The sequence below is a fragment of the Neofelis nebulosa genome, chromosome 6, assembly GCF_028018385.1.
Source record: "Neofelis nebulosa isolate mNeoNeb1 chromosome 6, mNeoNeb1.pri, whole genome shotgun sequence".
Lineage (NCBI taxonomy): Eukaryota > Metazoa > Chordata > Mammalia > Carnivora > Felidae > Neofelis > Neofelis nebulosa.
In genome coordinates this window covers 66,804,260-66,816,620 of record NC_080787.1, presented here as the reverse complement: position 1 = coordinate 66,816,620, position 12,361 = coordinate 66,804,260, and the positions used below count along the sequence as shown (strand labels likewise).

Here is a 12,361-nt window from a genome sequence, read left to right as displayed (position 1 = left end):
TCATTCATCAGTTGATGGACATTTAGTCTCTTCTCATAATTTGCCTATTGCTGATAATGCTGCTATAAACATCAGGGTGCATGTATCCCTTCAAATCAGTATTTTGTATCCTTTGGGTAAATACTTAGTAGTGCAATTGTTGGATCATAAGGAAGTTCTATTTTTAACTTTTTGAGTAACTTCCACGCTGTTTTCCAGAGTGGCAGCACCAGTTTGCATTCCCACCAACAGTGTAAGCAGGTTCCCCTTTCTCTGCATCCTTGCCAACACTTGTTGTTTTCTGTGTTGTTGATTTTAGCCATTCTGACTACTGTCAGATGCTATCTCATCATAGTTTTGATTTGTATTTCCCTGAAGATGAGTGATATGTCTGTTGGTCAACTGTATATCTTCTTTGGAAAAATGTTTATTCATGTCTGCTGCCTGTTTTTTAACAGTAGATTATGTTAATAAAGTAATGACAAGCATATAACTAGTAATACCAATATTTAACTTTATGAAATAAACATTTCATTTCACAGTGGTTTTGCCTTGCCATGTCTTTATGTAACTGTAAAAATTAGCTTGTACTCCCTTAGTGCCTGCCAGCTAAATACTGCTGGGATCTATAGGGTACTACTTGGTGGGAAGACATTAGCTGTCATTAAAAATCCATGAAATAGATATATTCCAATACAATTTTCTGGGCCAGGGGCCAAAACTGCATTTTCAGGTGAAATGATAAACATAGATTACACTTTGCTCTTCAAACACAAGTTGGGAATGACTAGGAAATCAGATAACTAAATAGAGTGGGTGAGCATATAACTTAGTTGAACAAAAGAAAGCATGTGACTTAAGTAACATGAGCAGCCTTAACTGTAAATCACTGCCAAATAATTTTAAAAATAAATTCCACAAAGTATAAAAAAGCTGAATAATATTCAGTTAAAACCACCCCTCAAATATATAGTTTTTATTTCCATCTGAAAATGAAATCTTCAAGCACAGAATTTCATGGCAAATTGAATTTGGTTATTCCTAAGTTATCTGTTTGATTCCTTAGATTTCTCATTTATGAAGAAATATCTGTCCTTTAAGTAAGCATTGCAAAAATTATTTGTGTAAGATATTATTAACATATTGCTTAGAATATGTATGACATTTTCAAGTACAAAGATAAATGTAAATGTTATCAAAGCCACACAGTCTTTGAGATTACTGTTCTGCCTTGTTAGGAAGAGTTCAACACAGATACTAGAAGATTTCTTTTAAGCCTGACCTTCTACAATCAGAACATGTCTGAAAACTGATGATTTAAATTCTTAATTTATGTCATTAGGTAGTATCAACATAAAATCCAAGAGACCTCAGGCTACAAATGATCTTATTTAAGAAAGTTTCCTCTTTTCTATTAGGCTTAGAGTCACTGTTAGACCAAATCTTTAAGTTAAATGAGAGTCCTTAATGGCCTATGAAGAAAATCCATAACAGTAAATTATACCTAAATATAAAGTCATTATATATTTATGATTAAATGCTTAATAAATGATGAACCATTTAACTGAGAACAATCTCATTATGTGCACATTAGGAACTTTTCTCATAAATCTGCTACTGAAATACTGCCATTTTATCATTTGTGAATCTTAGAAGCAAATCATATAGGAAAAAAAACTGGTCTTGGACAGGTTTTGGGGAATGTAACAATCATTTTAAATAGGTAGCTGTTTTTACCCACTGGGCGATTATAGTTTATTTTGTTCTTTTACGGTTTTTAGAGTAGGTAGAACAGTCTCTGCTTCCATTAACGTTAAATATCATGTTAAGAACGTATAATCAAATGTTCAAGGGGCATGATTATGAACCATATGGAGGGTAGAGAAAATTGCTCAGAATTGGTACTGCCTCCAGACTTTTCTAGTAACTCCCAGTATGACCTCAGGTTATGTACTTCACTGATGTGGGCAGATGCCTCATCTTTAAAATCTGGAGGTTTAACTAGATCTATTCTAGGGTAACTTTCAGTTCTCAAAATATCCTATGGTTTAAATTCTGGTTTAGTCATGATGTAGTGTGAAAAATGAACAGGGCATTTCAATTTTGAATTCTGATTTGGAGAATACTTACAGTTAAGGCTGGTGGTCCTGGAGGTCCTGTATCTCCCTAAAATAGGTTAAAGAATAGTTGCAGTTACCAGTGATCCTTTTCTGCACATTTTATTTTTAAGTTTTCTGAATGGATAGAAGCAATATAGATATATATATATGTATATATGTATATATATATATGTATATATGTATATATATATATGTATATATGTATACACACACACACACACACACACTTTGAAGGAAAAAATAGAATTTCATCTTGATAAATTCTCCACACAGTGAAAAATGCATGATGTGCTTTTAGCTCTCATGATATAAATATCACCTTGTGCACCCCCATACTTTCTATAACAGCAGAACTTGTTTTGAAAAGCTAAAATAATCTAATTTTCTATTCTTTTGTCTACGAATCCAAAATTAGAAAGAATATCTCTTCAAATATGGTTACTTGCCAGTGGAGCAGCTGGGAAGTGTCACAACGACAGATAATTTTTCTGACAAAGTTAGTATGAGGATCAGCAGAAATAATAAATGGATCTCCCCACTTCATGCCTCCCAGCTGCAAGAAGCAGTCCCATTGCCTCTTACAAAGCTCTGCTAAATTGACATTGCACTTGCCATCAATTTTAAGAGGACTTGCCTATATTTACATATTTTTAAATACAAAAATTGCTTTGCCGACCTATGTGAATAAAAATTAACAAGTGGATATATTGAGAACCCTTTCAAAATCTTTAAAAAATGGCTCATATAAAAGTTTACTATTTTCTGATTTATATGTCACCTATATGCTTTATTGTATCAGGACCCTGGTTTATTTCGTAAGAACTCTTAACCATTAAGAGCAAGCATCATTGCTATAATGCTCTTTATGTGGTCATTATAGAGAATTTATACTGTGTGGTATAAAGCTCTGAGATGTGTTCTCATGTTGAAAGTATCTCTATAAATTTTTCTTTTCTCATCTGACATAGTCACCTCAAAAGTAAAGACTTAGCGTTGAGTAATCATTACTTTTTGGAACAATTGAATAAAAGTAGCCAATACTTGTTAAGGAACATCGACATAGCTTAAATCACTCACTGAGGACTGATTTGCAAGATCAACTTTAACATAGAGGTAAATATTGAAGACAGACGAGGATTTCCAAATGTGCTAAGAATGGAGAACAAAATACAGTACGAACGCCCCACACATACAATTCTTATCAAAATGGGGTCATGCAATGACCTTATTCTATGACTCTTGGTTTTAGTATTTCTAAATCTCTTTTCAAGGTCACTGCCAATATATCATGATAAAATGGCATGTGAGAAAAAGTGGCAGGAAATGAAGCATTCAGACTAAGAATGAATTAGGAAGTTAACCTCCTTCCTGCTAAAGGCCACCTGCTTCAGCATTATGGTAGCAGTTCAGTGCTACTGGCAAAATTCCCCGATACAAGACACAGTTGCTAATTTGGCAATGGAATAGCTAATACTGTTAAGTGAGGGAGAGAAAGTGAAATCTTATAAACACAAATTAATGTCAACTAGCAGTTGTGCTTTTAGTTTCTTCAAACTAATTAAATGAACCAAAAGGCTTTTCTTCAGATGCTTTTAACATACAGCCTTTGGTTAATTTTAGCAAAATTAACTTTTTCAATGAAAAGTCACTGCATGTGTTCTCAGAATTTTCTTAAGAAAAACTGACATTCTTCTGGGTGGATACGATACCTTTTCTCCTTTTGGGCCAGGGGGGCCCCGAGGACCCAAGTCACCTTTCAAACCCTGTAGGAAGAATACAACCAATGTGATTTCTGTATGCAATTCACAGAAAGCTGACATTTCTAACAAGTCATTAGTCACAAGATAAATCATAATTTACTGAACTCCCAAATCTCATTCTTCAGTTTGTAGTATAGAAAGAAAGAGAGACAACTGGTACTAAAATGATAAGCAACATCTGTGTTGTGGTGAGTACAGATACATTAAATCAGCGTGAGTCCTGAATACTGCATATTTGTGCAACTTTGCTTCCTGCTAAAATTACATTAATTCACCATCTGGGAGAACATCATTTAAATCTATATGAGCTTTTAAGTATCCACTTTGGATTAAATTTGTGGATATTGTAAATACCTTTGATTTAGCATTGATTTGGCCTTTATAAAGCTTGCCAAAAAAATCAAGAATTAAATTAAAAAAAACATTTTTATGTCTCTATCAAGTAATCTAATTGTGGGAGAAAACAAATGAAGGACATATTCTTTTCCTATCACTCACAGGCTGAAGCTACAATGTAGTCTCTTTCCTGTTTCAAAGTATGTTTTAGTTCTCTAATTGATAATTTTTTTTACTTGGATTTATAAAGATATTAAATGAAACTATACGAGACATAGAGTATCAGATGAATATATTCATGAATCTTCTGGACTCTTGGGTGTTTTAGTGGGTATTTAGTTGATCAGACTCAGAAATGACAGCTCCCAGGAATATCACAATAGATTTCACTGGAAGGAATCAGTTCTATAGCTAAAGATACCCACAGTGTAAACAGAAAGAGAGTTAGATCGACATCCTGACTGTGTGGTAAATAGAAAAAAATATCTTTCTTCATTCTTGATTTAATACACTGGATGAATGGAGAACAATAATGGAAAAAAGAAATAATTCTGAAGTCACAGAATGCACAGTATATCTAGATATCTTACTTTTCCTGGCTCAGGAATCCGTCTATCACTGCTCTGACATTTTGTAGTCAGTAAACAATGCCAAATGCTATCACCTGTAGCTATTCAATATAGAAGTCAATGATGAATTTAAAGAAATGAGAGAAAACTGGATACTTAAAATAATCTTGTTGCAGAGATTATGTGAAAACTGTAATCTTACACTTTAAGAAAAAAAAATCTAATGGATAAAAATAGCATCCAAAAGGCAAACAAACGAACAAACAAACAAAAAACACTTCACAATTGTAGAAATACCTTTCAGGATAAAACTCGTAGCTATGGTCTTCCATTGTTACCTTGGAGTATTTTATTCATTTATTTAGAAAAGGGATGAGTGAAAAAGTAAATCCTATTTGAGATGTAATATTCTCTTATTTGAAATATCCATTCCTTCCCAAATAAGCAAAATGAGACTAGACTGCATTGAAAACTTCTGAGAATACAAAACATAATGGGTTTTTAATATTTATTTTAAAAAATACAAAATGGCTCATTAATGATTTTTATATTGATTATATATTAAAATAGTATTTTGGATATTTTAAATTAAATATATTTTTAAATTAGTTGCATCTGTTTCCTTTTATTTTTCTTAACATGGCTACTGGAAAATATATTTATATTTGTCTTGATTATAATATCATATTTAGAAATATACTGTGTAAGTATTATATATTAAACATTTTTCTATTGGATAGTGCTACTTAGAAATTGACAAAGAACCCCTCTTCAACCAAACTTCAGTCAGACTCTTCTGAGTCCTCTTCTTGACTAGGCCTCAACCTTGACCTCTGTTTTTTTCTGTCTTCGGCTTGCTGAGACCAGTTTTAGCAAAAATCTTAATCAGTTTACATAGCATCCCCCACCCTTAACAGCAGATCAAGTTCCTCATCTCCCATCTCTAATGTGTAAGTCTTTGGCCTGCCTTTAGCAAGAATCCTATAGTTCAGTTATCAAGAATCCTCCCACCCTCAGTGTTTGCTCTTAGTAATTTTCCATTCATTGAGCCTGTCACTCCGTTGGCTATAAATCCCCACCCGTCCTTATTGTATTTGGAGTTGAGCTCAATTTCACTCCTCTATTGCAATGCCCCTATTCTAATAGTCTTGAACAAAAAGTCCTCCTTACCATCTTAATAAATGTGAGAATAATTTTTTCCTTAACATGGTCAAGATTCCTGCCTTCACGGAACTCAGGTTATAAGAGGAAAGTGACTGATGATAAACAGGTCGATAGGCTAAATGTGCTCTGCCTGAAAGGGAGAGAGCTGGTATGTCAGTTGGGGTCATCAGAAACAGTTTCTGTGTGGAGGTGACATTTGTTGTTTCAGAGGATCCAGCCATGCAGTGATCCAGGGGGAAAGTATTGAGGTTAGAAGGCACAGCAAGCACCAAAGCCCCCAAGGTGAAGACAGTGTCATAAGCATGCAGACAGGGAGCAGGAGATCAAGTTAAGGGGTCAGAGCATGTAGTGAACTGCAGGTCATGGTAAGGAGGATGGGTTTTTGAACCTAAGTGTTTTAAGCAGAAAGACGACATGATGTGACTTTGCTTCAAAAAAATCACTTTGACTACAATGTAAAAATAGATTGTAGGCAGCAAGAGTGGAAGCAGAAAAGGGGCTGTCACAGCTTTTGAGGCAAGAGACGAGGGTGGCTGGGATAGGGTGGTGATACTGGAGATGGAGAGGAGAGGTCAGAGACCGCACATACTGGGAAGTAGAAGAGGCAGATATGTTGGAAGAGGGGGCAGAGAAAAGGAGGTGTCAAGGCGTAAGTAAGTGATAGGAGGTTGTACCATTTACTGGGCTGAGAAAACTACTAAGAGTTTTCTTTGGGCTTCTTGGTGTAACTCTATCCAGAGAAAAGACAAACATGAAGAAGAAATGGCTGAGAGAGCCACCAGGTATCCATTTATTTATAAATGGATATTGTGCATGGTCAAATATTGTTGACCATGCACAAACATAGAAGACTAAACTCTATATTCTATGACCACACGAATATGCAAATGTTGTTTTTAAAAACGGAACATAAATAAAACACTCAGGAAATGGTTAACTCTGGGGCACAGGGTTACAGTGAATTCTGTGTGTAGCAGTGTTCCAGTTATTACTATTATTCATAATCAACACACATTACGTGTTAAAAAATTATGTTAGGCATAAAATAATACATTACAATTCTTTCAATATTCCTGCCTAAAAAACTAACACTAACTGCAACTTCTGGGAAGGATTTATTGGCAAATGAATCAGCTAACCATCCCATTTCAATCAACTATAGTCAGGAAGCGGTTGGAGAAGTAATGCAACCCACTACAAGCTAATGTGAATGTTGAATACTATTATGGAAGTATACAGCAAGTGTGAAGGGAACAGTTCACAGAGAGGCCTAATTCTACTGGAGGTACTCAAGATTTAGAGATGTGGAGTTCAGGAGGGTGAGGAAAAGAATGGCATTTTATGTAAAATTCTAAATTGTTTAAGCTTCCCTATAATATAGGTATAAATAATAGTTATCTTTAAGGGTTGTTCTGAGAATCATAGGTTATAAAAAACAGTACATTGTAGGTACTTAATAAATGTTGCTTTTACTCTTCAAGTCCAAGCTTAAGGGATAATTAATAGTTCATTCTGTTCAGTTTTGTACTCAGTTTGACGGATATGGAACAAGCATCCTTTAACTCACATCGGATAAAATGCAATTGAGAAATACTGCTTCATCAAGCTTCTTCTACTTTTGCCATACTTGGGCCCATGTAACTCATGTCCTCTTGTGACAAAGTGCAATGTTTTTAAGGCCATTGCATCATAATAAGCTCTGAGAAACAGATCAGTAATGCTTTGCTCAAGTGCAATTTTTCCCCTCATGTCACACTGGTGCTGCTATCAATGGTTATGGAGTACTGGAGAGAAAAAGACACAGCACTCACCACAAAGCATAAAGAATCAGATGCAACAGTCTGTGAGTTCAACATTGAGTAAGATGGGAATATATTATCAAGGTTCTCAATAATATTCACATATATAAAGATTCTCAAAAGCACAGTAGTTGACTCTGGATGTTATGTGCAGACAGGAACTCTTATCTAAAGGCAAGGTGGAAGCAGAAGGACAGTATTATATCTAGAATTATAAAAGCAGGTAGACAATGAAATTAAATTTACTGGAAGATCTACTACTCATGGTATATAGCATCTTTAAAAATCAGAAGATGATACAAAATAATAGTTGTCAAAAATTTTAACCTATCAATTAATTCTTTGCCTTGTCTTCCCACTGACTGTATCTTGTTCCCTAGCAATGGCACCAGCTGTTGCCAGCTGATATCTCAGCTTTGTGATTTCAATATTTTTGTATTTAATGGTACAGATTGCATTGGGATAAGGAGATTAACATGATTATTTTAGAAATATCACATGCTGTAATTTTTATAAAACATGTTTGAAAGACAGTAAGAAAGACGCAGAGGAAGAGTCTAAACTCAATGATTGAAATTGACTTTTCTAAGATTATGTAACCCCACAAAAGCACATAACTGAAATGATATTTCTATTAAAGATAAATGTGTTTTGTTTAACCCAGTTTCAAATAATAGCAAAGGTTTATGTGTTTATATAGCTCTTACTGTACACGAGACACTGTCCTAAATGCATGATAACCCTGTTCACCCTCAAAAACAAAGAAAAGTAGCCTTGAAGCAAGTGCTATTAATATTATCATCCCATTGTGCAACTGAAAAAAGTGAGGCACAGAGGGGATAAGTAATGTTCCAAGTAGTATGCCAGTTAGGCAGTGGCAGAGCTGGGACCGGAGCCCAGGAAGTCTGGCTTTAAAGGTTACATTAACAACTTTATGAGACTCCCTCTCAAGTCTGTTCTAAAATGCATTTGTTGAATATATCTCATAGTAAGTCACAATCAAAATCATTTAAGAATGTCTGTAAAGCTGAGGTCTTGTTTTTTAAAGACTAAATTCACACAACTCAAATTTTTAAGAATTTTATTATGTTTGGTATGCATTATTTAAACTATAAGGGAAATATGAGCAGGTATTTAATTCAATAACTTTAGTCCAATGCTCCAATACCTTGGAGATCAATCCAAAGTTTACATGCACTTATACTACCAAGGATGCATTTAGAAAGATATCAGAGAATTTTCTTTGTCCTAATGATTAAGAGCTGCTACATTAGTTGGTGAGCCTTAGGGATGCTAAACATTCTCCTCTCCCAAGACAGTCCCACATAACAAAGAACTGTCTTACCCAGAATGCCAATAGTGTCCTACCGAGAAAGACTGAACTGCTGAATATTTCCCTCTATATCAGGTTCATATTTTCCAAAGTGAGCTTGCCCATTTTTTGGCAAAGCTAGCACAGAAGAAATTATTAAAAGATACATTTACATCAAGATATTTGTGATATGCAAGAATAAAGACCATTACATTGGCCTTTTGAATTTAGTAGCATTTCTAAATTCTTCCAAATTTCTTTGACTTGGAAAGTAGCTGGAGTGAGCTGGCCCATTGGGTTTATTCACTCTGTATTCCAGCAGAATGTTTCTCAAGTTAGAATCCCCATCATGGCTTGACTTTAATTCAAATTGAAATCGCTAATATAATGCCCTGCATTCTCTAAGAATGTGTACCTGTGCTTATTGAAAGTCGGAGTGAACTGTCATAAATGCTGAATGATTTTAATTTGCAGAGTCAGTTTATCTTAGCATTGAAAAATAGGCAATGACAATTGTGGCATGATTTAGTGGGAAAATAAGAGACTTTTCGGTCAAACATGTAGGGTTAAAAGCTGATTTCACCATTTTCTAAAAGAAAAAAAAAAGCCGCTTAATTTCCCAAACCTTTATTTCTTGCCTCTGAAAATAGGGATGCTATCACCCCTTGCTCTGGCTAGCCCATAAACTTAGAGAAAGGATCAAATTTCAGATTCTTGTGGAAACAGTTTATGAACGATAACACATTAACAATACCACCATCAATGATGCAATAGCAGAGCACTGAATTCTTCACTCTTAGTGAGAGTAGAGGGGACAAAAGAATTTTCATTACTTTTTCTTGTTTCTCCTTAGTCATGACTCCTGAATATCTTTGGCAAAACTGAGGAAGGGAAAATAATATCATCTACATATTAATTAAGTAACCAAGTGAGAAAAGTTAATGTGCTTTGTCCTGCTTTATGATGTACCTAATGAGCTACATTAAACAATTATGGTGCTAAAGAAATGACACCCCTGTGATTGAGGGCATGCAAAGAACTCTTCCAAAATCCTTCTCAAAGAGGAAAGGTCACACTGCCCACTATACTATGTACTCTCTTAACAGGTTGGTCTTAATCAGGTTTGGAAATCCTACAACAGCTGCCAGAACACTGGGCATGTAGTAGGCACTCAAAATATATGTGTTTATCCTCAGTTTTTAAAAGCCTTAAAAACTGAAAATAAACTGAGGGTTGATGGGGGGTGGGAGGGAGATGGGGGGGTGATGGGCATTGGGCATTGATGGGCATTGATGGGCATTGATGGTTGATAGGCATTGAGGAGGGCACCTGTTGGGATGAGCACTGGGTGTTGTATGGAAACCAATTTGACAAAAGATTTAATATTAAAACAATTTAAAAAAAACCCAAAACAAAAAAACAAAATATATGTGTTTATCAATTGATTACATCTGCAAAGCCAAATCACCTTACTTTCAGACACTGTAAGAAAAATTTCCAAATTTCTAAGCTAATGTAAATAGATTTCAGATTCCAACACCTCAAATCTCCAAGTTTCATTGAAGTGTTTGGATAAGTCCCTCTCTATTTCAATTCCAATGTTATCTTAATGAACTTCTAAAAATCTTTGTTTTTTTCCTCTCTCTCAGAGAGCCCACATGCATGCAGCTTGGTTATCTTTTGTAACACTATCATTAATTTCTTTCGACACTCCTACATTTTTCACAAGATAACATTGTTCTCATAATGAATGGTCAAAATCTTGAGCTATTTTTGAGTTTTCAATGATGTCAAGTGCCAAACTGCATATATTTTACAACTGTAATATCAACCTCTGTTATCCTACTTTCAGCTCTAATTACTTATATTTTAGACTATTATAGTACTTTCTCAGTTTTTAAAATTAAAACTTGGAAAATAATTCCTGAGAACTTAACTGCAAATATTTACTAAGTCCTGGGGATTCCAAGAAATGGTCTTTGATCTCATGAAGAGTATAACAGAAAAAACAAAACATAGGCAAAGGCCCCAATATGATCCAATTTATAGAACACACTGTGACACTAATCTTCATTAAACACAGCTCAGATGAATTCTCCTCCATGTGTTCAGAGGAGGAAGGGCAAACATCCTTACATACAGCACTTTTCATACTCTGGCTCCAGCTATATTCTGTTTTGTTATCCCTACATCTCCTTACATGCAGCAGGAACATTACAAAACCTAAATGAATGCTTCTATGTTTATTATGCTTTCCAAGTTCATAATCTTAATAATCTCTTTGTATAAAATGATAGGACATCATAGTGATAAGGACTTGAGAATGTATTCTAAACCCATCCTTTACAGATAGAGAAGTGATTTTCTCAGCCAGTGATCCAACTGGGACACAGTGGGTTCTGGCTTTCCACTCCAGAACTCTTACTCTGATACCAGGCACCTCCACTAGTAGGGAAGGGAGGTGAATCAGAGGTTCTGTTTAAATGTATGGGCCCACAGTTGTGACATCCAGTGTCTTGATGCACTGTAAGGAACTAGAGAAGATGCAGAGACAACTCCAGCTACAAGCCCTAAGTACCAGTTCCCATTCTCTCATAGACAAAAATCATTTCAAAGGGGAGAGGATTAAGAATGACCCTCATATGAAATATGTGAATGGGGTTTCTCAAGAAGTAAACAAGAGAGTAAAGCAGTGGGGGTCAGAACCTCAACCCAGTGTTGACTCTAGGGTTAATTCCTGGGGTATTTCTCTTTTGGAGAAAACCCCTTCCCATACTCAGGTATCCCTCTTACTTTGTCCACAAGCCCCAGGGACTGTAATGATCAGCTTCCCTTCCCACCATAGTGATCTACTGCACATAAGATGGTTTCATAACACATCTAAGACATTAGGGACCAAATCTAGCTTCATTTTTCTTTTTCCACAAAGCAAGTAGTGTAGCTTTCTAGAACTTTTCTAAAACATTTTTATGCAAGTGGAAAAAGAAAACTAGGAAAAAATAATTCTCATGGTGGTCACTTTCCCCAGTAAAGTTAGAATATCTATAATAAATGGTGATTTTGAAGACCAGAAGATTGTTCTATATTTTAGAGAAAACCCATATTTGGGATAACCTTCAAATTTCATCATAAGAATCAAAGTGAAGCTCAGGGGATAGGGGTGGGGGTGGGGGAATGTCTGTCGTCTTAAGGGAAGGAAATGGAGATGCTAGGACTTCCAGATGTTACAGGCAATAGTATCCCCAAGGTTGATGAACTGGAACACACATACACAAGTCTCCGTCCCCTTCTCCCCTTCTTTTCATCATTTCAATCCTACCCA

General features: G+C 35.3%; 1 protein-coding gene across 2 annotated transcripts in view; it reads right to left on the bottom strand.

The window, feature by feature from the left end:
- COL19A1 (collagen type XIX alpha 1 chain) overlaps nucleotides 1-12,361 on the bottom strand; it is a 350,374-nt gene that overhangs the window by 175,997 nt on the left and 162,016 nt on the right. For both annotated transcript variants that reach the window (XM_058734368.1, XM_058734369.1), the window contains exons 14-15: nucleotides 3,809-3,862; nucleotides 2,110-2,145 (exon numbers count right to left, since the gene is read on the bottom strand). In XM_058734368.1, the coding sequence (XP_058590351.1) occupies nucleotides 2,110-2,145; nucleotides 3,809-3,862 (90 nt within the window). The remainder of the gene's footprint in view (nucleotides 1-2,109; nucleotides 2,146-3,808; nucleotides 3,863-12,361) is intronic.